The sequence below is a fragment of the Chrysemys picta genome, chromosome 8, assembly GCF_011386835.1.
Source record: "Chrysemys picta bellii isolate R12L10 chromosome 8, ASM1138683v2, whole genome shotgun sequence".
NCBI classification, from domain to species: domain Eukaryota; kingdom Metazoa; phylum Chordata; order Testudines; family Emydidae; genus Chrysemys; species Chrysemys picta.
The window spans coordinates 58,254,702-58,282,035 of NC_088798.1; the positions used below are offsets into that span (position 1 = coordinate 58,254,702).

General features: G+C 43.8%; 1 protein-coding gene across 16 annotated transcripts in view; it reads right to left on the reverse strand.

Moving 5' to 3' along the window:
* Positions 1-578: 578 nt before the first annotated feature.
* RASAL2 (RAS protein activator like 2) overlaps positions 579-27,334 on the reverse strand; it is a 273,501-nt gene continuing 246,745 nt past the window's right edge. For 10 of the 16 annotated variants that reach the window (XM_005304207.5, XM_065554537.1, XM_042851221.2 and 7 more), the window contains 8 exons: positions 27,046-27,247; positions 23,993-24,192; positions 22,023-22,884; positions 14,862-14,996; positions 13,014-13,216; positions 12,354-12,441; positions 7,883-7,913; positions 579-5,858 (listed from right to left, as the gene is read on the reverse strand). In XM_005304207.5, coding sequence (XP_005304264.2) covers positions 5,716-5,858; positions 7,883-7,913; positions 12,354-12,441; positions 13,014-13,216; positions 14,862-14,996; positions 22,023-22,884; positions 23,993-24,192; positions 27,046-27,247 — 1,864 coding nt within the window. In that variant the 3' untranslated portion in view covers positions 579-5,715. Of the gene's footprint in view, positions 5,859-7,882; positions 7,914-8,314; positions 11,651-12,353; positions 12,442-13,013; positions 13,217-14,861; positions 14,997-22,022; positions 22,885-23,992; positions 24,193-27,045; positions 27,248-27,334 lie in introns of those variants that run through there. The other 6 variants (XM_065554538.1, XM_005304205.5, XM_005304206.5 and 3 more) reach the window with 5 other exon arrangements.

Below are 27,334 nucleotides of genomic sequence, written 5' to 3' on the forward strand. Positions count from 1 at the left end.
GGAGGGAGTTTGGGTGTGGGAGGCAGATCAGGAGTAGGGCGGGGAGTCGGGATGCAGGATGGGGCCCAGGAGGGAGCTCGGGTGTGGGAGGGAGCTCAGTGCTGGGGTAGAGGTTGAGGTGTGGGAGGGGGTGCAGGCTCCAAGCGGGGCTTACCTCGGAGGCGCCCCAGAAGCAGCAATATGTCCCTCAACTCTTAGGCAGAGGGGCAGCCAGGTGTCTCTGCACGCTGCCTCCGCCTGCAGGTGCCACCCCTGCAGCTCCCATTGGTCGCGATTCCTGCCTTAGCCCCTGCCAATCAAACTTTTAATGGCTTGGTCAGCAGTGCTGACTGGAGCCACCAGGGTCCCTTTTCGACCAGGCATTCTGGTAGAAAACTGGATATCTGGCAACCCTACTTGGATAGCTCAAGGAGTTGCAATGCAAACTGTCCCAGATGTTGAGTTATACTGTTCCCTTGCAAATTTCCTCCCACTAGTTTTAAAAAAATAAAATAAAAAAAAATTGCCCCAACACATATGTACAATCACCCAGCAGTGAGAGCAGTAGGATTTTAATCAATGCAGGCAGACTGAGTCCAAACTGTTTAAAGTTAAAGTTTATTTGTATTCTTTGTAGGAATATCAATAAAAGACCTCAAATGTATCTATATCTGTACATATACAAGAACCTTGGAAAAATTATTCACAGAACAAAAATAAATCTTCTTTAGAACAAACCCAGACAATGAAATGCAGAGATGGAGCTCAGAGACCGAACAGTCCAGTGCTACTAGCATAAAAATATGGTTTTGAAAACCAACTTTATTACTTTTTTTAAGGTGTAATTTGTTGAACTAAAAAATAAATTATTTAGAGCTATCATTGTAAAATAGTCCTGTGTAGTAACACTCTCATTAAGGCCCTTGAGATAGAAAATCTATTTTTGTACAGGTAGGATTCCTGGCAGGAGTGATTCACAATGACATTCTCTCTCTCTCTCATGGGAGCTAATTTAATGTAGGGAAGGAAGTGTCTAAAAGCATCATCCTAAATTTAACCCTTTAAATCTATCACGCACACTGTTGGAGAATAGTGGTTGACCAGTTAATGTCCTATTTGGTTAATGTTAATCAACAATATAAATATACATGTAATGGTTTAACAGAGACATGAATTGTTCCCCAAGAACGATGTAGACATTTTTACAGAACACATAAATAGGATTTGTACATATATCACATTGGTGACTCAGCAAATGACTATGGCTAACATACACCACTGTTAAATCACTGACCCATTGGTTAGTTAAAAGCTGGTGGTTTGAACTCGCATTAGAGCACGAAATTAATGCAAAAGGTTAAAAAAATATGCCAAAGCATTTGCAACAATGTAAAAGAAAAACATTTCTGGGATGGCCGAATATAGAGGTTATCCAACCACAGAACACAACCTATGTCCACTAGCTAGGAAATATGCACATCTCTCTCCACCCTACTCAGAGTTTTCTCATGATATGAGAGGGTTTCTAAGAGAGAATGTTTGAAATGTGCAGCTATATGCAGCTGTGTATGTATTTATATACATGAATACCCATTTCTATACACTGAAGAAAAAACAGTAGATGCTTAGTGACTCCAACTCCCACCCCTTTTCCTTCTTTAGGACCTGAATTCCCTGTGTTGAGAAGAAGGGTCCTTTAGATTAGGCCACGTTTAGGCCATTCACTCACCCTTAGCATCCCCTCCTCTCCTGAGATATTTACTGCTTCTCTTGCCAGTATGATTACTTTCGTCCCTCATCAATGCAGCATTCAGAATTTGACAAAGCGCCAGAGCACAACACAGGCTATTGTGCTTAACTGCAACACCACAAGCAGGTCAAGAGTTTTTATTTAAAATTCAGAAATCGAACTGGCTGGTATAGGAAAGGTCTCTCAGTTAATTTGTCTTTTTTGAGGGACCACCATAAAGCAAGAGTCATGGATGTGGCCAGCAAGCACCTAATCCCCAAGGTCACAGTTAGCTCCATCACACCGGGATACAAGTAGTGCTTCTACTCTCTCTCTCTCTCTCTCTCTCTCTCTCTCTCAAGGAGCTGGGGCAAGAAATAGCACCACAAGCACACAGTCAATGGCTGGCCACAGAGATGTCTGTTGGCCTGAGGCCTGTGTGTCACTGTGATAACTGTTGAGAATGCAAAGGTATATTGTAAACTCCCTCTCTCACTCAGCACAGCTCAGATGAAGGGTGAGGAAATTAGATTTAGTGAAAATCACAGACAGTGGAAAGCTACAGTTTTAGGTTGAGGCTTGGAGAATCAGTTGGCAAATAATGTTTAACCACAAACTGTGATGCTTAATAGAAACCGATGGGACCAGAGAGTTTGGGACAAGGAATCCTCGCCTTCCTTTTCCATTAGCAGCCCTGTCCCAATGCCTCTACAACACAGACACACTCATGGAGGCAGCCCAAAGTTGGGAACTTCACTCTATGATGCCAGGTACGATGCCATCAACTCTGGTGGTGCAATGGTCCACAGTAGGCCATGTGTATTTGATGATGATGATTTGATATGATATGCATCGAAAGATGCTGTCCCTCTTGAATTTCTTGGCAGAAGCCTATGTGAACCTTACACAAAGGCAAATGCACAATACATTCCCAAGAGCCTTCACCATCTAATCACACATCTCAAACAGTGACTGTTTGTGGATTACCATAAGGCTAGAGTGGGCTCTGGTCAGCTCCAGCTCCCTCAGTAGCATTAGCCTAGCACCACTAGAATGACATTTCGACTGGAGTCTGTATGTCCTTGTAAACCTTCTTCTAGCCCCCACAAAATAATGCATAGACAAAGCATTCAATTGCTCCTTAATCTTGAACTTCAGAGAAAAAACCCACCCACACCACATGCTTTATATACTATATGATTAAAGTACACACCCATCTACAGGGCTGCTTTTGGGAAAAAGATTTTGCATAGCACAGCTGGGTGAATATAATCTGGGGTAATTATATAGTGAACTTCACTGAATTTGGGTGCAGCTATATAACACGGGGGGAGGCGTGCGGTAGCTGCCTGCAAGCCACACAAAAATGCTGAGCTAAAAGGGGTTTCACGGGACAACAGCTTCTCGCAAAAATATGAGAGCTAGTCACAATAGACAAATGGATTCACAGCTGTTACTATGACTGCAGCCTTGGTACATGGTTAGGAGGAGAGGGTGAAAGGCACAGCTCCCAAGGGAGAAAATAGCAGGGGTCACAATGACCCAGAGTTGGAAAACATAGTTTGGAAAGCTTTTTTTAAAAATCACTACTGTGCAGATCCAGTACATGGTCCCATTAGCACAGAAGCCTCCACAAACTTGTCTGTGCTGCTTCAAGAACATTAAGCAGGACCTCTCCTTGCTCTTTAGTACCTAGCATGTTTGAGAAGTAGGCGGAGGAAGCAGCTTTGAGCTGAAAGAACGTTAAAAATAAATTCTTACTCACTTCAGGTAAGTTTTCTACCTCTCAATGGAAGTAGCAACCAAGGTCTTACTAAGAGAGATTCATACACTTTTACTTTATATGTCCTACAGTACAGGAGATATGGTCTCTCTGTTTTTGTGCATAGTTATATACGTACATATATGTGTGTGAGAGTATGTTTAATGGAAGTAACTTTTAACTTGCACAGTTAACATATTGCGCTTTACAACAAAGAAATAGAATCTGCCTAAAGAGTTAGGCTAATTCATTTCTAAACAGCAAACAAACTTGGACAAACGACTCTGAATTAAGGTCATAGTCAATATTGCCAACCCCGAGCGGTCAGAGAATTCAAATCAGGCCCCCAAAAGTCATGAGATTGGCTTAGAAATCCCAAGATTTTAAAAACAGTAAGTTTTCATAGATTCATAGTACTTAAGGCCAGAACAGACCATCAGATCACTTAGTCAGACCTCCTGCATAACACGGGCCCTCAAATTTCACCCAGTTACTCCTGGGGATTGAGCCCAATAACTGGTGTCTGACTAACACGCATCTTCCAGAGTGGTATCCAATCTTGATTTAAAGACATGAAGAGATGGACAATCCATCACTTCCCTTGGTAGCGTGTTCCAATAGTTCATCGCCCCCACTGTTGGAAATTTGTACCTAATTTCTAATTTGAATTTGTCTAGTTTGGGGTCCTTTGTTGAATTTTTAGGATTCACACGTTCATGCTTTTCTCTGCAATAACAAGAGCTAAAAACATATCTTTTTACAAACTGAAAGTGGAGATTCTCACAATCATTTGACTTCAGAAGCTGGGGCTTTAAAAAAAACCACACCAAGTATTCCGAGACCGCTAGTAAAACCACGAGAGTTGGCAATACAGTGTAATTCCTGTTAATCTTGTATGACGTGATATTACAGAATCTTCCTTCCCACAAGTCACTTTTTAATTTCGGGATGAGCGTTCATGTACATCCTGCAAAAGTTTACTCCTGTGAGAAGCAAGCGCAACATTATGGGGGACATTGAGGTTCAGCTGTAAACTCACCTAGGCAAACTGGATACGTACAGAAATCAAAAAACATTACTAGAAAGGCAAATTTAATTTGGGTGGGATGGAGATGTTAAAAAATCATGCATAGTCTGGAGAAAGCATCTCTGGATGTTGTGATATCTGATAACCCAATGTGTGAAATGGTGAAAGTGAAACTGAACAAGACAAAGTTAAAAATAAACAAACTAGGAAAGTTTTATTTTATGTTCACGGATCTATTGCACGGAGCCTGGATGCCCTTTGGTTAGCCCTTTCCTTAGAGTACTAACCTGATTATTTCCAATGGAGAGTGGAGAACAGATTTGGATAGCTATTGCATTGAGACAATGGACTGTGTGCACACTGGGAATTGGACTGAAGGTCAAAAAACACAGGTATTTACAGTTCTGTAAACTCTAAAAAGGAAACATCAAACCTTACTATAACTGGGGTAAAAATATCCCACCTTTAAAACTGCCAATTCCCTTTGTCTATTAGGTGAAAAGCCTGGCTTTGGGCAGACCACAAGGAGATGAGCTTACTGCTCCAAAGAGTTCCTACCCAGTATGCTCAGAGAGACTGGAATAGCCTTTTGCCTATATCCTAGCAATAGCAGATACAGAAGCCTGCATGAAGGTTGGGTGTGGAGTTCGTATTCAGTTAAAGAACTGGGGAAGAGAAGGTTAAAATTGGCAGACGAGTTTCTTTTATAATTCATTTAACTAATATTTCACTTCATTCCATGTGCTTGTATCAATCACCCTGATATGTACAGCTTCTAAGTAACCAACTGCTTCTGTCTCTCTCGCTCACGCCCTCACCCACACCGGACATGCGCACACACACTCCTCTCTTTTCCTCTTCTTCCTCCCCAAGGACTGCAGTGCTTTGAACAAGAGGAAAAAATAATAATAAAAATAGCAATAATTAAAAAAAAATCTACATGGTTGACTTCCTTTTGGTATATTACAATGGCATTTTCTGTACACGGCCCACAACAGGCTCCCTATGTATATACACAGCGATATGGAGGGCCCTTGCCCTTATTATCCTGGTCTGAATGGTGGGCTATATTTCCCCACTCCAGAGTTTTTCTTTTAGCAGCATTCTGTAAACCTGTAAGGAATCTGTGTTTGGCTTTCTTGAGTCTGCTTCCGTCTGCCCTGCCCCTGGGAAGATGGCCAGCAGCATCTAACCTGTTAGCAGCTGCTGTTTTTGAATTCACCATTCTCCGTGATGGAAAGCTTGGTGGGGTTGGTGGGGGAGATGCCATTGCGGACCTGCATGCTGTAGCGCTCCTTCACCTGTGTCAGGGCACTCATCAGCCGAGTGTTGGCTGAGTCCAGAGACACGATCCGCTTCTCCTGAAACACAGACACACAATAAATCAAAGCCATTCCACCCAGTACAGCACTGCCTTAAACGCTTTCTTTGCCAGGAATTTCCATTGCCTGCGCTGTGATCAAGTCTTCAGATGCTTTCTAGGCATATACATCCTTACCAGCTTTCCCTGTGGAATGGGGATGTCTCTGCCTCTTTCTGTTTTTTGGAGGTACTATGGCCCCAGTTTGGTCTCCCCGGTTTCTTTACATGATGGAAGCTGCCAATAAATCATTGCTAAGCTTAGTGAACTAATCCAGCCATGGGGGTTAAGTATTTCAGGTTTTTGACCCTACAGCCCTTTCACAAGGCAGTTGAAGGCACAAAAGCCTTCCTGGGTTTAGCATTTTCTCTCTTACTGGAAAATTTGGAAAACAGAAACAGGCAGCAGCAAAACAAGGGGTGGGAGGTTTCATTTTGCAAAGAAAAGTGCAGGTGGTATGTAAGGGTCATTGTCTCTAAAGACTGCATGGAGAGTGCTCAGTATAAACCCACAGTATGTTTGAAATTAAAACAGCAGATAATGGCAGCCTGCAGTCACCAGCAATGGTGAGGGTGCAACAGCAACACAGGAGTAAAGCAGCCAAAAGCTAAAACTAAGGGGTTATTTGGTGGGGGCGGGGAGGGATAAGAGGGAAGTGTGGGTGGAGGGGGAGATGGCATCAACAAACACAACAAACAAACAAACAAACAAACAAACCACACTGTTCCTAGACCCATTCCAGCTCGGAGTTGCTCCAGGACTCTACAAAATCCAAGGTTCTCTTGTTCTGGTTTTAATTCTTCTGGCACAGAAAGTGCTAGCCTCCACTTCAAGTAATAAAGTATTTAGAAGCTAAAGGGTAGTGGAATTCACTAAATACATAAAAAAATAAATCAACTGTGCTATCTGAGATGGGACACTGAGAAGGGGGATTCAAACCAAGGAGACTGATGTACAAGTAAGCTCGCAATTTTTGTCTTGCCTTTAAAAAAATGCAACCACACAAAGCAGCAATGGACACTGCAGCAGGTAAACATGCTCTCCGTGCTACCAGCCAATTGACTTATTTTATATTCTTATTTTAAAAAAAGCTGCATGCAGTCTCTGCCCAGTCCAGCCCCAGCCCATTGAGAAACAAAGGAAAGGAAAAATGATATATGGAAGGCACAAACATTAAGGGATAATTCAGATATGTTGCTCAGGAGACGTAAGTTTTACAGCAGCCCCATGAGGTTCACATCCCAGCATGTCAGCTGTATGGTACATGTGCAATCAGGGAGAATGTTTGTTCTTCCCAAAGGGTTTCCCCAAGTGAATAAAGGTGGGGGACCCAAAACAAAACAGAGTTTAGGTGCTGCTTGTTTAACAGCCCTTTGCAGACGGAGCTGTGTGTATAACAGAGCTGATGTAGGTAACAGGGTCAGTAGAGATCAATAGCAAGATCAGGCCATGACCACTCATTGTCCTATCATTCACTGCTCCTGGTCCAGAAAGGGGAAAAACGAAGGGGCAAGATCTGAGAGGTAAAGCATCAGCCTTCCCTCCCACACCAAAGTGAGGAGATAGGTATTTTTCTTTCTTCCTTTAAACCTGACTTAGCAGAGATCTATTTCTTCTGCAAGTTGAAGTCACTCCCTCCCCCGACTCAATCTTCATTTTCAAAAGAAAAGTTTCTATTAAAAAAATTTGACCTTACAAAGAGTTAAAAATGGAAGGCTGGGGTGTTTTCTGGCACTGATTGAGCATGCTCAGTACATGAGGTAACTGCAAACTCAGACCAAATAGATAGAACAACTGAAAAGCTTTAACTAGAATGTCAATCTTGAAGGCATGAGCTTGGTGAGCAAAAGGAGATGCACCCTGCTGATACCACCTCACTCAAAGGAAAATGCAATCTAACCAAACATGTTCCTAATGCACATGAATTAGGTGCAGGGAGTGGTAGGAGCTGGAATGTGTAGGAGGTCAGTGCACCAGGCCAGGGCTGGGTACTGCTCAGCTAGAGAACTGATTGGATTTACTTGCCTGTTTGAATTATCTCATCCCCATTTATGACCTGTAATTTAACACAGTGGAGATGTCACTTGCAATAGCAATTGGGCTATTTCATAGAATCATAAAATCACAGGGTTAGAAGGGACCGCAAGGGTCATCTAGTCTAACCCCCTGCCAAGATGCAGGATTTGTTGCGTAACTTTGCAGCTATGCTATTCTCTCAGGAGGTTACCATCACCCAGACCTCTCTCTTCTGAATCTGGGCAGCACAGAGAGGGCCTCTGGATTCACAACACCTACAAACATTGTGTGGTAAAGTTGTGAGTAATGTACATAGTTTAACAACAAGACTGTTGTGCATAGCTTAATAATGGATGCCACACCCTGAACCCAAGACAAGATGGCAATTCCGGCAAAGCATTCTGTGGTGAAGAAAGAGACAAGAAGCCAACATCCTTCACCTTGAAAATGAGAAACCAGGATCCAGTTTTGTTCCAAGTATCTCTAAACAGAATGACCTCCCTACCTCTCTATCCTGATGCCTTAAACCCCACTGGCCAACGAATCATGGTCTGAGAACAATCTTCCTTCGAAGTGTACTTTGAAGCAGATCAATTAACAGTAAAAGAAATCTGGTTCTTCAGATTGTGTCCTCTGCAACCAGGTGTTGAGTTCCCTGCCAACATCCCTTTTCTGCTCGAGGACCCACAAAAGGCCTTGCATCATGGCCATGAAACTCTATCCAATGACAGGACTGGACTACTGGTATTGTGTTTCTATGGGTTCACTGATGCGCTCGCCTTTCCAAACCTGATTTGGGCTTTTTTCTAGGCACTCCCCCACAACTCTTGTTAGTTTGGTGAGAGGTAAGGTCCAGAAATCAACCCCAAGTTTCCCATATGGAGGGGGTGAGGGCACTGGGCTAGGAGAAAGAAATTCGATTAAAAGGGAAAACTTCTCTCCATTTTAAAAAGGTTACTTTTCCTACTCATTGAAACATCAGAGTTACTGTACGGGACGTGTACAGAACTGTTTCACATGGCTGATCCCTTCAAGCAATTTGCACTGCCGGTGATCATGCCACAAACATCTAGCCGTCATGTTGGGGCATTGCACCCCTTCAGCATGGAGGGGTTAACCAACAACAATCCTCCCTTCTGCATGCTGACATTGAGGGGCCAGACTTCTCTGGCATGCAACATCCACATCGTGTTGCTCCTGGAACTGTCACAGTATCGCACAGAAGATGAGAGGCTATTGACATAGACTGGTAAAGAGAGCGGGAAGTTCCTCTCCGCTCAAACATGATAATTCTAGGCTGATTATTGGCTACATGACCCCCGCCCATCAATTTCTCTGTATCTATTACAGTGCTCCTCCACGCCCCGATCTCAGCACTTGCACTCCCCCATTGCAGATGGCCAAGCCCTGAAAGCAAGTTCACAGTCCAGATGGGATTCACCATTGTGACATTATTGACATGAACTGTGATCATATAGATCATTGTTGCAACCAGGGTCCTATGGTTGCACCAGGTATTGTACAGAGGAGGTCAACTGGGGTGTCTACGGAAAGGTTGTAGTTTGCTGGTTATGATTATGCTGTCTGTATGTGTATCATTTTTGTATTTGAAGTTGTGAATATTGGCTATGTACTTGTATCTCAATGTGTTTGATTCTAAGAAGCTTCAGTGAAGCATTTGGTCACCTTCTTGAGAATGGGTACTTACTGAGAATAGTCCTATCAAGAAACACTTAACTGACAATGGACTTCGGGAGACGCCAATCCACATCTGAGCTTTCCTGGGAAAGTTCAAACTAACATGTAAAAATGGCGTCAGCCTGCAAAAAGCTGAATCATTCATGGACATGTGACTTGCCCAGGTGGCTACAAACTCCATCTTGTTGCTGTGACTTTGCACAGGAAAACAAAGGGGTTTCCGCCCACAAGAGAAAGAATATAAAAGGCCCTGGAAACCCCTCCATTTTGTCTTCAGCTGACTCAAGAGATGACCTTTCCACCCCCAAGAGATGCTTGAAAGAAACTGAAACAAAGGACAGTAACTACAGGGGTGTGAGTGATTGCTGGATCCAGACTAGGAAGGAGCCCAGTCTGTGAAAGAAGCTTATTGGAACATTTCTGGGGGTGAGGTTTAATCTGTAATCAGTTTCTTAATGTATTAGGCTTAGACTTGCATGTTTTATTTTATTTTGTTTGGTAACGTACTTTGTTCTGTCTGTTATTTCTTAGAACCACTTAAATCCTACTTTTTATACTTAATAAAATCACTTTGGTTTATTATTGAACCCAGAGTAAGTAATTAGTAACTGGGGGAGCAAACAGCTGTGCATATCTCTCTATCAGCATTATAGAGGGCAGACAATTTATGAGTTTACCATGTATAAGCTTTATACAGAGTAAAACTGATTTATTTGGGGTTTGGATCCCATTGGGAGCTGGGTGTCTGAGTGCTAAAGACAGGAGCACTTGCTAAGCTGTTTTCAGTTAACTCTGCAGCTTTGGGGGCGTGGATCAGACCCTGGGTCTTTGTTGCAGCAGACTGGCGTGTCTGGCTCAACAAGGCAGGGTTCTGGAGGCCCAAACTGGCAGAGAAAACGGGCTCAGAGGGTGACAATCCCAACGGGATTTCTGTGATCAAACCAGTCATAACCATCATCTTCAAGGACCATCTATAGAAGCCTTTTATACTGCTCTGTATGCCACTGATCACATCCCTTTACTTCAGGTTGGAGACAGCAGATGAATGGCCTACTCGGAGGAGGATGCCCAGGCCCCTCTGTCAGAGAGTTGGCGTGGGCATGGTCAGAGAACAGGTATCCACCTTTCTCCCCGAAGTCTAATAGGTTGTTGCTTTTTGGACATGCCTGAGCTCCATCAGTTTGGGACAATGAGACCCTGAGACTGTACCTAAGTATGAAAATTGGCTTGTTTCATTCATGTCCCCTCCCCACCATCAGCTCATCTCAAAAGCAATACCAATCCATCTGCATGAAGAAAGGGTCTGCTATTCTGCTTTCTTCACAGGAGTCAAAAATGAAATACAAACACCCTGTACTCAGCTCTCTCACCCTAGGTTTTGAGTGTCAGTGAACACAGAAAGCCTTTCATTCTCCTGTTCACTTAAGTTATATCACAAGAGGATGACTTCTGTTCTGGCATCTTCAGTTAGAACATCCTGCAGGGTGGATGGGGAGCAGGTATGGTGTAATTCCAGCAGGATTATATTCTTAGCCTAGAAGTCTAAATATTTTTGAGCTGATTAATGCAAGGGCCAAGATACCGTACTCAAGTGATTTTGTTCATATTAGACGGCATAGGCCCAAATCCTCTAGTTTTCAAGTCTAGCATCATTGAAGGAGTAGCTACAGGAAAATGTGCTGGGGGACAGCACACACAAGTGTTCCTCTTCAGAGGCTAAAACTTTCCCAGATTCCAAAATAGAACCTCCTGAAGAATACGTTTTTGCTACCATGAAGTCTTTGAGATCTCTTTCCATTGTATATTTTCTCTAGTGACACATACAGAACTCATACATTTCACAGGTCTCATTACTGTTGACTATACATAATGGAAACAAATGGCTAACACGTACCCTTTCCTGCTTGCTCACACTTCTGCTCTAATATACCAATAGCATCTTTGGCTAGATTAATATATAACCCCACGTATGTCGAGGGAGAGAAATTCCAAGCGCAGCTCAGTGGTTCTGGCACTTCCCGCCTGCATGGTGAAATGACTTTCTGAAACCACCTGGGATACTGTTGTCGTTACATGTATCTTTGGAAAAGTTAAATATTTTAAAATTGTAACTAGGAAGTGACACTAATACTTAAAAGGCACAAAAGCAGGAGAGATTTCTATGCTCTTGAGGATGAGGGGCACTTGACAAACAGTCTCACAAGCATAATGCAGCAGGCAGAGATCAAACTGGTTGTATATTTTGTTATCAGCTTCGTTTCTATCGGGATGAGGATTGATACAGAAGGGAAGCAATACTTCCAAACACTGGAAGAGCAGAACTGCATTATTTACACCTATGTGCCTCATCCACTAGTTCCCTTTCCCACAGCTAACCTGTATCAGCCAAGGCAAGCACTGGAGATTCATGCCACAGTAGGCATTATTCCAAGACTGACAACAGACAGTCAGCTGAAGTCAGACACAACACTCTAGCGGAATATTGTGCAATGCTACACAGCAAGAGCTCACTTCTTTCTTAGAGGCTTCAGTAAACCCCATAATGCACTGCATCACACTGGGGCTGAATGCTGTAGTCTTTGTTGAGTGAAAGCAGAATTCTCTCCATGAAGGAGGCAAGTAGTATGTTCAATGCCATGGACTGATGCTGGTTTGGGAGTGAGACAATAATGCTGAGAGCTATCTAATAGATTTTGACATGGCAGCTGCATGGGACACAAGGATGGGGCCTCTGGTTTCTGTACAAAAAATGCTTTGTTCTTGGAGATCCAAAACTCCTTACCTGTGCATCAATAATTTTCTGCTTTGCATCAATGACTGCTTGCATTTCAGCATGATCCTTCTTCAGCTCCTCTTCGACCGCCATTAGCCTGGGACATTGAAAGAAATCAGGAAATCTTAATGCAATTCTAGAGTGTTTCAGACAATGCAGTTGTAGCTCAAACAAGTCAGCCCAACAACTGGGTCTCTTCCTTTTAAGAAGAATATTCTGCAGTCGATTTGCCCCTCTGTCAACTTCAAGTGGCTAAACTCAATCCTTACACAGAGAACAATGCCAAAATTCAACAGCTCTGAACAGTGACAGGACCACTGATTCCAGTGTTTGGAGCCCACACTTCAAGAGGAGCTCCTTCCCTCTTTCGAAGCAGTGTGGTCTACCTAATGAGAAGAGCAGAGACTTGAGAGTTAAGGTCTTGGATCCTTTCCTCAGCTCTGCGTGCAAGTCACTTAACTTCTGTGTCTCAGTTTCTCCATCTGTAAAAGGGGGATGAGACCACTTCCGAAGTGCTGTGGGGTTTAACTGAGGACAAGAGCTGCCTGCCTGCAAAATATCATGCTCTTCTTGTCACAAAGGAATAAGTTAATCAACTGGGTTTCTTCAGTCTCTACAGAGTTTCCCTGCTTTCCACCAAAGCTTTCAAAAAGGGCACTCTCCTCTCACCTGCTAATGATGCTTTTCATCTGACTGTCCTTCTCCTCCTGCTGCCTGCGTAGTCGTTCCTCACTGTCTTCCAGCCTCGTCTTGTATTCCATCAGCAGCTTCTGCATTTGCTGCTCCTGCACCAGAAGACGCCGCTCATACTCCTCCAATCGGCGGCTTGACACTTTCAGACGGTCCTTCAGCTTTGCTATCTCTTGCTCGTACTGCAGGCAGGAGTGAAGGACAGAATCAGAAACAAAAGGGCTAGCTAGATAGAGGAGTTCAGATATTTTTGGTGAGGTGTGCATTTTTCTCTTTAATAACACAGAAAATGAAGGAAATGACAGGAAGGGCTAGAACCAATCACTACGGCCAACTATGGACTAGCATAACGTAAGATCCTACCCATACAACTCTAACATTTTCTAATATTGCCCTACATCACCCCCGCTACGCATCCACACAGCCTGCCGCTGTGCCTCAGCTCTGACTGTACAGCCCCTAGCTACTCCGAATAAGCTCACTAACAGGTGCTAATAGTGCCTATCTGTACGGTGGTTTTCTGATGTGAACAAACTTTGGCTAGGATCCAAACAACTCATTTTCCGTTAAAACCTAATCAAGGTTTGAAGTTAGATGTCCAGATGCCTTGCACATTAACACACTATACGACAGAGCCTTTGCGGCGTTTACTTTGCTGAAGTTCTATTCTCTCTCCTGACTGCTCTTTCCGGTAATTCCCCCTCCAACAACGGAATTGACCTCCATACATTTCACTCTCCCTTTATAGGTCCTTCATTATTCCTAAAACTCTACTTTATTTTTGCCCCAAAACCAAGAAATTTATCTAGGAACTTGTATGGCCCCCGTCACTGTGGTACCTGTATGCCTGCATACCTATTTGGAAAATAATGCATATTGTTGCTATAAATAGACATGACAATTAAATGCCCAGGAACACACTACACCAGCAAACAGAGGCTAGGGACACCATCCCTGCCCACCCTGGTTAATAGCGATTGATGGACCTATCCTCCATGAATTTATCTAGTTCTTTTTTGAACGCTGTTGTAGTCTTGGCCTTCACAAAATCCTCTGGCAAAGAGTTCCACAGGTTGACTGTGCGTTGTGTGAAAAAATACTTCCTTTTGTTTGTTTTAAACCTGCTGCCTATTAATTTCATTTGGTGACCCCTAGTTCTTGTGTTATGAGGAGTAAATAACACTTCCTTATTTACTTTCTCCACACCAGTCATGATTTTATAGACCTCAATCATATCCTCCCTTAGTTGTTTCATTTCCAAGCTGAAAGATCCCAGTCTTATTAATCGCTCCTCATATAGAAGGTGTTCCATACCGCCAATCATTTTTGTTGCCCTTTTCTGAACCTTTTTCAATTCCAATATATCTTCTTTGAGATGGGGCGACTACATCTGCACGCAGTATTCAAGATGTGGGCGTACCATGGATTTAAATAGAGGCAATATGTTATTTTCAGTCTTAAAATAGGATGGAGGTAAACAGCAAGGTGTATTTACAAGGCTCTGCCCATGCCTATGCTGTTTTAGTCTGTAGATGTGTCTAACAATGGTTTCAAACAAAGCTTGCAACCATCCCAACATGCTTATGAACCGTATTAGATCTCTGGTCCGAAACCATGTAATGTACTAGTTGTGGGGAGGCCTCTACAGGATGGGGATAAAAAAAATCCCTCTTCACATTGGAAGGGAAAACTCTGCTAGTAACAGCTGCATTTGAAAGCATGATTCTGGCACAACAGGGTATGCCACCATTCTGAACAGTTCAGCCTGTTGCTCAGTGGAAGCCTCAGGTCTAAGACCTCAGGCTGGTGAATGCACACTGCAATTACCTTCTCAGCATGCTTGACTTCATCTTGATGCTGCTCTGTATCCACCTCTTCCTCTTCATACTGCCCATTATTCAGAACCCATGCAGCTGTCCTTTCCACTGGTGACATTGTGGCTGAGTCCACAGGTGACTGAACCTGGAGCAGAGAGGGCTGTAAGCATCTGTCAAAGAAATCACATATTGCCTGGCTCTACAGTCAAAGTTACTCAGAGGAGAAAAATGGAGGGAGAAGGCCATCGTGAGTCCAGCAGTATCAAAGGCTCACCATCGCTACTTTCTTCCAGAGACACTCCAGACACATACTATACTTCAACCCCTCTAACATCAGTGCATCCAGGAAAAGTTTAATGCAGAAAGACCCCTCTCTGCATTAAAGCCATGCACACAGCTTCCCTTTCCCCTCAATCAGAGTCATTGTCCTAAAACAATTCCATACTCCTTAAGGACAAGAAAGGGGAGTGAAGGCATGCACACAACAGAATCAGACAACACACACCAGAGTCCAGAAGTACTGTGGTTTAGGTCTCTTATAAGGAAGATTAAAGACAGTACAAGACACTTCAGAAAGGAGATGGGCTTACATTTGAAGAGATGACTGTTTGGTGCTTGCTGATATGCTATGTGTTTGCAGATGCACTTTCCTTTTTATGGAAAAAAAATCTTGTTACTGACTGGGTCCTGGCCATGTTCACCTTCTGCTAGCTAGCTTCCTGGTAAGGCTGTCTCAGTCCCCCTCACACAGCACGAAAGGCGAGGAAGTTTTTATTTGTAGCTTGTTTGTGAATGGCAGGTTTGTTACTTTGAAGAAGTGAGGCACTTAACTTGAGATACAATTTTTCTTTAATACCTTTGTGGTTCATTGTATTAAAAATGCAATTGTGTGTGTGTTACTGTGGAACTGTATGTAACTCCTCTAGGAGGAGGGAGATGCTAATGTAATTCCTATGGTTATCAGCCCTTGAAGCCCCCAAAAAACCCTTTAGGTGAAGTGTTAAGGCCTGCTCCTGCCAGAGCCCATGGTAGGGTTGGGGTGATTTCAGGTAAGCTTATTAATAATCATGTAGGTTCTTGTATGGTCTTTAATATGTTTTCTTTGTAGTGCTTTTTTCTTAAGAATAAAACAGGCGTGCACCAAAAGAGCTGTGTGGAACCTACACATGGGGGCAGACACACTGTTAACCTGCTATGAAGTGAAGACAAGCAGGTCAGCTTGCCTTTGCTAGGAACAAAACGGTGAAGGCAGGGAACTGTTCAGCCTGGAGATACCCCAGTCAGAAGGGAAAGATGGGTGCCCTTGTTGGACCATAGAGGAGAATATGGGCACAGATGCCCTGAAGTGAGACGCCAGAATTTCTAAATTCTGGGAAATATTGCTGTTGCGAGAGCAACATTGCTTTATTTCCCCAGCTCCCCCTTTGTGAAACTTGAAAATAAAATTTTCTTTCCCAGCCTGCTTTCCTTTTTCTGTTAACATGGCAATTTGATGCCTTGTTTCAGCAGCAGTATTAAGGACAATATCAGCACATTGCTGGGGATAAGGCAATTTTGTTTTGCTCTATAAATATACCTTCCTATTACCAAGGGCCGTTGGTCCTGAGCAGAGAGAATATGGATAACTATGGCAGCTCTGCTGAAATTTGGGCACTCAAACTCTTCCGTATAAAAAGCGCCTAGAGTTACACCATACTCAGCCAGCACTGATGGAGAGCTGAGGGTGAGGGATCATACTGTATGGCGAAGTGGCTAGTTGTTAATGTGGAGGGGCTTACTCTAGGAAGGAGGCAGTCCTGAGTCAAAGTCTGATCAACCACACGACCTACATCTCCTACGTTACTGCTTTAGACAGACAAGAAAAGCGGAGCATTGTGGGCTGGGCTGGGCGCTTTGAGGTGGCGGGGTGGAGGCTACTGTAGTCTCTTCCCCACTGGAGCTGTTGTCGATACAGTAGAACCACTGGAAACCACTCTCACCACTCTCCAGATTAGCAGCTACGTGTGATCCCTTTTGAGCAGCTGAGCGTACTTTCCCACTGGGGCCAGCTATGCACTGAGAGGTGGTGCTGCTACTGAGGCAGAGTGAGCTATTGTTAGGGCCCAGCTGCTCTTACAAGTCTCTATCAAGGTTCCCAGCCAAAGTCCACAAGCCTGCCACGGGGAAGAGAAGACAAAAAGGGGCATAATGTAGTGAGGCCCCAGAAGACTATGCCTCGGGAAGGCTGAGGGTCTCAGCAAGCTGCTGTTGTGCAACAGGGGCAGAACATGGGGATCTAGAATGAAGCTCTGGGACCTTTACGTGGAGGGCTTTGGATGCCAAAATCTCTCCATGAATGCAAAAGGGGGTGTCCGACTACACAGGTGTATGAGAACAGTGTTTATTAGCACCTTGCCTGGATGGCAACAGAGCACTGAGTGATGTAGTTATCCAGGTCTGATATGAGCGATGGCCACTGGCTTTGCTGGAGGAGTGTAGGTTTTTTGTTTTAATTTCTTAGTGGAATAGTGGTAAACTAAAAATATGGATATCTGAGGAGCAGGGGACATTCCCCAACACATTATAATCATTTAAAATCAGCTAAATTATGAGTCCAAATGGGTCAATGTCCTCCCTTTCATTTTTACCCCTCCTTCTCAAATGCACAAAGGCACTTAACTAGCTTCACATACTAAGTAATGGTCTGTAGAATTTCAGATTGTTGTCTCATTTAGTATTTTAAAAAGTGAATGAGCTGCTGGGCTGAGATCTTGCTTGCTAGGTTTCAGGGAAGCATATTTTATAGGGGAGTTATAATATTTTACAATAAGAGTTTGCTCAGCCTCGTATCAGGTCAGACATCCAGGTATGATTTCCAGTTCCAGTCTCTCTTAGGTCTTGTCTACACTGGCGGTTTACAGTGCTGCAACTTTCACTCTCAGGGGTGTGAGCACAGCCTCCTGAGCACAGCAAGTCTTGGCGCTGTAAACAGGGCCGGCTCCAGGCACCAGCTTAACAAGCAGGTGCTTGGGGCAGCCAAGGGAGAGGGGCGGCAGGTCCCTCACTCCCTCTAGGAGCGAAGGACCTGCCACTGAACTGCCGCCGCCGATCGCGGCTTTTTTTTTTTTTTTTTTGCTTGGGGCAGCAGAAATGCTAGAGCTAGCCCTGGCTGTAAAGCTCCAGTGTACACAGTGCACCAGTGCTGGGAGCTACGCCCCTCATGGAGTGTTTTTTTTAAGAGTGCTAAGAGTGCCGTGACCACACAAGCCACGTTAAAGCACTGCCGCAGCAGTGCTTTAGCGTTGCCAGTGTAGACTAGCCCTTAGTCGCATGCTCAGGGGCTGAGAGTGCTGCTGACACAGTGACTCAGCCATTGGTCTAGGGGATGCCTTAGGGCTGCCAACAATGACATGCTGATTCTAGCAACAAGGAGCCCTGCCAGTGATGGGTGTAGAGATGGGTCAGAGAGAATTTCAGGGCTTTGACAGAGATGGAGGCCCTCTGCCCCGAAAGAGAGAAATTTGTGGTGGAAAGGTTAATAACCCTCTCGGTGGCAGCATGACTGATATTGCTATTTGTAGTGACCCAACTTTATACATATCCTCCTGCAGTTAGACTTCTCTTGACAGTATTTGCTGTGAGACAGAGACAGCAGAGAGAACATGGACCATGGGCAGCTCTGCCACCAATCATCATCTCTCAGGAGTAAATACTGTTGTAGCCACTGGGAACTGCTAGAAGGCTTGAAGGATTTTGATCCTTAACAAAAACAAAATTGCTTTTTATTTTGCTTCTGGAGGGATAAGATTGAACAAGGGTCATGGCAAACTGCATTAATGACCTCCTTCTAGACCTCTGGCTCACCAGCATATCCTTTCAGTTAACCTTTACATTGAAGAATGGAATATTTTCAGAAATCAAATTCAAAAGCATGAACAGTTAGGACACCAACAAAGAAGCAGGCGGCAAAGGGTAAGATGCAATTTGAAAACACTAACAAGAGTCCCAAGTGACAATATTGCAGAAGAGAGGCCAGAGAGGGAAATTTATTCAATACCAAAATTTCTCTGAAAATTCTATCCCCCACCTCCTCACTAAATGGAAGACAGAAGCTAATGTCTCCCAGACAAGCAAACAGCCCTGCTCTGTGCTCAAAAACATATGAAACTTGCAAAGAGGTTGATAATGACAAATACCCACAGAGCAACACTCAGAGAGAACTCAGCCAACTTTTTTTTAAGACAGAAAAAGAATTCCACAGTGATATTTGCAATTAAAAATATGCAGTGGAATTTGCTTCAAGAACAGGCTGGCCACTGAAGTCAGAACAGCTCAAGAAGCTCCTCAGTTGTCTGAAATACAAATAACAGACCAGATTGATATCTGTGACTGAACTGGGAGCAAGGAAACTAACTGTACTGGTGAAAAGAGTCAGTGTAGAAAAGGAAGGGTGGAAATCCAGGCAGACACATATAACTCAACTTTTATCATCTACAGGGCCAGTGGAAATGTCGTCTGTTGAAGCTGACCATAGCTATAGGCATCAACATGGCTGAAGGATAAAAGGAGATGGTAGATAGAGGAGGAAAGTTTGTGACAGCACTTTCACTCTGTCATTTCTAAGCAAATGGAGGAAACTGCTTTACTTCATAGGAATATGGCGATCAGTACCTCAAGATGAAACAGACCCAAAAGGAGATTATCCAATAAGTTGTAAACAGCCAACTGGGGATTTCTCAAACACGCAAAGGGCAGTGGCTGTAGGTTTTCCCATGCATGCCCATATGCACGTGTACGTGCTGGAGAAAAGGGTCAGTAATATTTTTTAAAAGGCTGCTTTAAAAACAGCCTATTTGTTTCCCCACCCCACTGCCTTCAAGTAAGTGTGTGTTTATTTTTCTAGCCATTTCCAGTAAAAGGTCTTAAGGAAACTAACTATTTCCAGAGGGAATTCCGATAAGGCACTACTTGCAGTACAAAATGAAGCTACCAGCAGAACACGCACACACACTGTTTCACCTGGCAGCCAAAGCATTAGAAGAGCAGTTAGTGGATTTCCAAGTACAGCTCCTATTATACTGGGCTGAAGATTCCCCCCCCCCCCCCCCCCAGCAGTGGTTTAAACATATAATATATGGTACCATCCAACATACTGTATCTATAAACCCGCCTATACCCACATACAAGACAAGCACCCAAAATGAGGGATATGCACACAAACAACATAAAAAGCTTTAAACATTATGGGATTCATTTCTTTGGTATAAATATAATTGCCTAATAAGCTTGACTTTGTGATTCAATATTTCTGATTTCAGTTACAGTAGCGAAAGCCAGACACCATATGGTAGTTTTCAAGCATTGATTGTTCTCGGGTTCCCAGATACCAGGTATGGGTTGCCCTGCTTTTTCTCCCATACATTGCTAAAGGCCTCGTCTACATTTAAAAGGGTTTGTTGGTGTAGATACATACTGGTAGAGCGATACCAACAGGCTCTCCTGGTGGAGATGCAGCTAATACCAGCAATGAGCTCTTTTGCCAGTACAGCGGTACCAGCAAAAGGACTTTTTGCCGTGCTGGTATAAGTGGAGTCTGCACTACCAGCTGCCATATGACTACCAGTTAGGGGTGCACTTTTTTTCACACACTGAATCAATACTGCTCTGCTGACAACATTTCTAAGTGTAAACCAAGTCTAAGCAGTTGTAGCTTTCCCTTGCCACAAGTCCTCACTCGCACCTTTGTGACTTCCAGGATGGGACACTGCAGTGCTGTTTACTTGGACCTACCCGTAAAGACCACCTGGAAGATTCAGCTAGTGCAGAATGCAGCCACCTGGCTCACGTATTGTGTCAGCATGAGCACATAACAGCTGTTGTCAGAGAACTGCAGTGGCTTCCTTTCTGCTTCCCTGTGCAATTCAAGCTGCTGGTTTTAATATATCCCAGGGCCTCATTTCAAAGCCAGATAAGGTCATTGAATGACAACAATATACTTAGCTTTCACGTAAACTACAAAACTCAAGTACTTAAAAGCAAGGATATTAACCGTTAGGACATCATAAACTTTAAACTGCCTAGAAATGCACTGTTCTAACCTAGAGCAGAGAAATGAATACAGGACATCTTCATAGATCAGAGTTAAGGTGGTTGTGCTATGGACTGTTGGGCATTTGTATGGACTATCTAGCTTAATTTCCGTATTTAAGTATTTCATTTTATGGGATACCACTACATTGTACACATCAGTTAAAATATTTATCAGACACTTTTTTTGTTCAATACTATATAATTGCTGTTTGTTAAGAACAAAATTCTGTAAGATGAAACACCATAATGTTATTGACTTCTGGTAAAATTAAGTACACCGCTACCTCGATATAACGCGACCCGATATAACACGAATTCGGATATAACACGGTAAAGCAGTGCTCCGGCGGGGCGGGGCTGCGCACTCCGGTGGATCAAAGCAAGTTCAATATAACGCGGTTTCACCTATAACACGGTAAGATTTTTTGGCTCCCGAGGACAGCGTTATATCAAGGTAGAGGTGTATGTGGATTTGCATATGAGGCCAATCAATATGCATTAGACATAGGTAAATATATATTTCTATTAAGTGTTTCCATTTTGTTCATATTCTGATATTACTGATGACAGAGTAGTGGAGGATGGAGCTAAGGTTGTTGGGTTGTGACGAAATATACATTTCTTTATACTTGATGAGAATATTGCATTTGCTTAGCAGTTGGGCAACACGGATTCTATGCTATTCTTATCGATTCATTTCCCTCCTCTTAAGTAGGCAAATATACTGTAACTCAGCCATCTCAACTGGCTTTTGAAACAGTTTTTTGTTCTTGAAATTCTTCAGTTTTTGTTTCTTTGAACAAATTTGTCACTTTTCCTATTGTGAAGATAAACTGGAAACACAGTTTTTTAAAATCTTAATTTGATTATCTTGTGCTCATTTTATTTAACAAGTGAGAGTTGTTGGCCAAGCTAATAATGGTAGCAAGGCAAACCACAACCTGTGCCTGCTGCTCCTTCCCATTCCAGCCTCTCCTCACATAATACTAGAATCAGTTCACATTTAAATAAAGTAAGTGGAAAATGTTGAAGAGGGCAGTTACCTTAGAGGGTTACAAATACAGAGAATGGACAAAATCTGGGAGAAGGATTTTGTTCCTACCTGCTGCGTCTGCTGCCGCTGAATTGCCCTCACTTTGGGGACAGGGCTTTCTCTGGAGGACGAGGACTGCTGCCGTGACCGGCTCCCATTCTGAACTGGCTCTGTCACCATTGCACCTGAAGCTGCCGACAGGCTCCCTGTGCTCCGCAAGGAAGCGCTATGTGGCAGGGACTGTGGTGCTTTGGCCCTGGCGCCCAACCCAACCTGGTCCATTTTACGGATCTGTGCCTGCCCAGTGCTGTTCTGGCGGGGCAGAGCCATAGGTACATGCTTGTCTGGCACAGTGTGCCGCCTGGTAAAGTCCTCACTCTGTGTGCTGCGTTTGGTGAAGTCCTCCATGCTGCTGTTGCTGGGTCCACTGAGTTTGAAGTCTTCACTGTTACTTTGGCTCCGGGAACTGGCAGTGCTTAAGTTCTCCAAGCTGGAGTCCACAGAGGCCTTTGGCATTGGTGGAGGCGGGTTGTTGAGCTGGTAAACCGGATTCTGGAAGGAGAGGGGCTGGAGGCTGCCCTGCTGATTCAAGGCTGGGTGCAGCGGTCTCCTTACTTGGGGAGCGCTCTGCGGCGTGCTCTGAGTCTCCCGCAGTTGTTTGATGTTGGCCACCTGTGTTATAGAGAGCTGGCTGCCTGCCAGACGCAAAGGCACATCGTGCAGGATGGATGTGTGATCGCTGTGAGTTGCGTGGGGGTCCTGCAGGTCCATGAGGGAGACGCTACGTCCATTGGGCAGTATGCTCTCCCTCTCGTCCTTGTCTGAGTAAGTCATGCTCTGGGTGGATGCCTGCTGAACCAACAGTAAGGTTTTCCCTCGAAAATACCCATCTATATTTTCCTGGGTTGGAGATTTCAGTTTATGTGAGTCACTGTGGAGCAGATAGGCATTTGGTTAATTTTTAACCAGCCACAACCCCAGTGGATCTGTCCCAGAGATGCCCTTCTTCATCAATTAACCCCCTTCCCTCTCTCTAAAAAAGCCTCAGGGAACTAGATTATTTCCTTTTGTGAAGCTTTTTACTTTTCTCAAGTCACAATACACACGTCTCCAATTAGTTTAGCTTTAAGAATAAAGCCTTACTTAAGAACTGCCTGACTATCTTCTCACAGGTAAAACTCAAACCATTCCCACTGATTTCTGCCCCCTCGGACATTGCTATTTTTCAGCTAGATTCCAAACCAATCCAGACTTCATTTCACTCTTCCTCAGCCTCCCAGAACTGGAGGCTATACCTATTCAATCTGTCTGAACATGTAATTGATTGCAGGAGTTGCTGAAGGCCCAGAAAGTAGACACATCTGAGACACAAAACAGAGCCTTACACTTGGCAGCACAAAGCATGGACAGAGAAACCACTAGGTTGCAAGTTCTCATGCATTTCAGCCATCACCAGGCTTTGTGCTGGAGCTCTCCGGAATTGTAACAATTACAAGGTGAGAAATGTAACACTAAATACAGAACAGATTATTTTTGCTATTCTAATCTTTTCATTCTCCCTCAGCCTAACTATAACATGCATTTCTCAATGCTATTGGAAAGGTAATCTGATCTCTTAGAGTGAGATATTTCAGTCAGCTTTACAGGATTTATATTGAGCTACACATTGTGTTTGTATCTTTCCATCTCATTGTACTTCACCCAGGTTGGCCAGTGGTATAAGGTTTGGTTTTTAATATCATTGGGGTAAAGTTTGCACTTAGCCAGGATGCTGGGGTTTGCCTAAAGTCAATGAGAGCTCCCTGCCCTAAAGTCAACGGTCTAGCAAAGTTTACATGTTTTAGCACTAGTCCTCGCATATCTTACTGGGATTCTGTCCTCCTTACTACAGATAGCAATTCTGAGTCCTAGCATGTACCTAGTTATAAATTTGGGGCAACTATGCTTGGACAGGGGTTCTCTTAACACAGTCTTACAACATGGCTGATCCTATATCCCTTCTACTTCATATCTACTCTTGAACCCTGGCTGTTACATACCCGTCAGTGGGGTCCTCGAATATCTTCTGAAGCCCTGAAGAGAGACTGCCACTGACATTTGGACTAGAGCTGTGCTCGGTGAAACGCCGCAGCTGCTGCTGTATTGGCGTAGGATTGGTCATTGACTTGGTGATGTCAGCAAGAATGCGAGGGAGGGGTCCAAGTTTTGCCACGGTCGCCTGTAGGAAGGAATTTTCACCCTGATTGGACAATAAGCACCGCGACATCCGCCATTTTTTGATAACGATGCAGAGGGGTGGAGGTTGGAAGGAAGGAGGGTGGGTGTTTGTGTGTGGGTGTGGCAGGACCATAATGCATTGTTACGGAGCAGCGTAACCACGGCGACGAGATGAATGAAGGAGACGAAACAGGGTGCAGCAGACATTGAGGAAAGAAAAGGAAATAGAAAAGAAATTAGGATTGACCCCCAAAAATAAAATTCATGCTCAATAAAACCAAACTATTGCCATTCCAACGCAAAACTGTCATGCAAAGCAAACTAAATCCAGGGTGGAGTCAAGTTAAAAACTACAGTAACTACTAATTAATGGGAATTCAGAGACTACAGAATCAGCTAATGGGAGGGAACTTTTCAGGCAAAAGGGGTCATGTGGTAAAAGAAATGCATGCCAACAGAGAAGGGGGGGCTGCATTCAGGGGATCCAGGAGAGAATTGAAAGGGTTTGTGGGAGGGAGGTTTCCATTTCATCAGCCTTCTCCTTTTGGCATTCTACACTGATGCCATCTTTTGTACCAAAGTGCTATCAAAAGCTGGGAACTAACATGGCTTTCACCACTTCAAATGAAATTAAAATTAACGGCATGAAAACTCCAGTAACATTCACCCCAGTGCATGGAAACTCCAGTGACATCCAACCCAATATTTTCATTTCAGCCAGTGACTAGCGCCTAGTTACCACCTTGCATCGTTACACTTTAGACTGGCAAGACCTTACGCAACAGCAACTGACCATAAAGCGGTTCTACCAACACTTTATCCCTGTGGTGGAGGCTGCTGTTCAGATTTTCTGTTCTTCTCCGGAAATCTACCCTGAGTTTATAAGGTGACTTTGGCATCTACACATTGCCACTGGTAGGGGTGCGGGTAGAGGGCAAGGGAGGTATTACACAGTAAAGCTCATTACAAAGACTACCTTCCTGTGAAAGACAGGTTCCACCCCACCCCCAGAAACAGGCATCCAATCAGTTGTGTACAGTGTAGAGTCAGAGTTACTTTACACCCACTTGTTTCTCCCAATTATTTCTCCTTTATTAAAACCTCCAGCTTTTCCTGGTAACTTAATATATTCCCTTTCCTAGTCCCTGTAATCATTGCCCACAGTGAAGCAACATGGTAGTGTAACATTAACCCTTAATTCCCATTTTAGCACAAACAAAACCCCTTTCCCCAAACCTGTTAGGATATACGGAGACATCTGCACTGGGAAAAGAGCACAGTATACGCTGGCTTAATACTGTATCCGCTTCCTACCTCCACTCTCAAGCCACGTACCACTTATTTGCATTTTGAGAGCAGTTCCGCAGCCCCCAGTAACTATGAGATAAGATCTCATACTGGCAAATTCATAAGTCCAGTCCAGTTCAGTTCTAAAGAGGGGTTTCCCCTTCTTTTTCCTTCTGGCAATTCCAGAAGCTTTCAGTCTTTGGGCCAGATCTTCAGTTGAGGTAAACTGGCAATAGCCCATTGTACATGAACTCAGGATCTGCCCATTTGTGTTCAGGTAGTCATTCCAGTGGCCTCAGGAAAGCAGTCTTTGTAGGAGAGATTTTACTGCATAGGACATTTAGAGTGCAAAAATGTAAGAGTGTAGACGGGAAACTGACAAACAAATCCAAAAATCCTTATAAAACTAAAATGTGTGTTTTTATCTTCATGCATCAAGGGCATTTAGATTTACTCTACTACACCAAACACAAATAATTTTACACTGTACCAGTAGGAAATAAATCTTTGAATAAATCATTATTTCTACAAACCTTTGTAGTAACAAAATATTATTAGCAGCTCTCTGCAGACCAACTCATCTCCAATTTGAAAAGAAAAGACCTGACAGGTACGGTGTAAATGGAATCTGGGACTGCAGACAACATAATGCGGATTTGAAACTCTGCAGTGTGATGGGAATAATAGCCAAATGCTTGTAAACATGTAAAAATGGCAAAATCTTATTCAAGAACTCTGTTCCTTGTGTCTGAGTCCTCTCTCTACTTACCAGTTTTTAATTCTATTGGCTCTGAAGAGCCCACATGGCTAGGGAAAAGCAAGCTGGAGTCTTTTCTGTCTCATGCATCAGCCAATTTGCCAGCTAAAGGCTGATGACAGAATGTCCATTACTGGTGATGGTGTAGGTAGCAGAACAGACACCACCTGGTTTTCAGATCTCAGGAGCTTGCAGTGTTGGCTCTTAGAGAATCAACTTCACCATGCACAATGCGGGGCATGTAAAAATATGAATGGGACAGGGCATACATGGGGAACCTGATCTTATGCTAAATATGATCTAAAGCCGGTTGAAATCAACAGGAAGATTCCCAGAGACTGCAATGGTCTTTGGCTCAGGCCCTTAATGAAAACACTGCTGTTAAACTATTCCAATCTGGGAGGAGGAGGAAAGCCTAAGAAGGGAATGTGCAGCAATGAGTTGTCTCCACTGATATTTCCATTCTCCATCCATGCCCAGCCCTTTTTACCCTGCACAGGTGTGAGTAAGGGAGTGGGTGTTCAGGGAGGCTTCATATCACTGTGCAGAGGACAACACTGAACACCCAGCCTCTGCAAAGCATTTACACTTGTGCTGGAGCACAACTACCTTGCACATCCTGTTCAAGGTCTCACAGGTCTTGCAGGAGCTAGGCCTTGATCTGGAATCATTGAAAGGATAAATATTCAACACCACAGTCACATACTTTTCTAAAGAGTTACTGAACTTTAGAAAGATCCCCCTAAAATAGGACTTGGGTATTTCCTGGTGTTGACAGTTGCTATGGTACTATTGCAGAATCCAGCCTCCCAGCCCTTGAGCCTGCTTTACCTTATCAAGTTGGGACACAACCTCCCATAATAGGGAGTGCAAAACTGAGAGCTCCCTGCCCAGATCAATGTAGCCTTCAAACCCAGGGGTGTTTGAGATGGTGTCTGGGTTAGAGATCTCCAGCAGAAAGCGCTTCATTCCCCCCCATTCATGTTCCAGGAAATCATTCATGAAGGCCATGTACTCCTCTTTATTACCAAACCTAGAGAGAGAGAGAGAGAGAGCGCGAATGACCTCCACACAGAATACAACAGATAAGTGTTCAGAGAATTATTCTAATGCTTTCCCC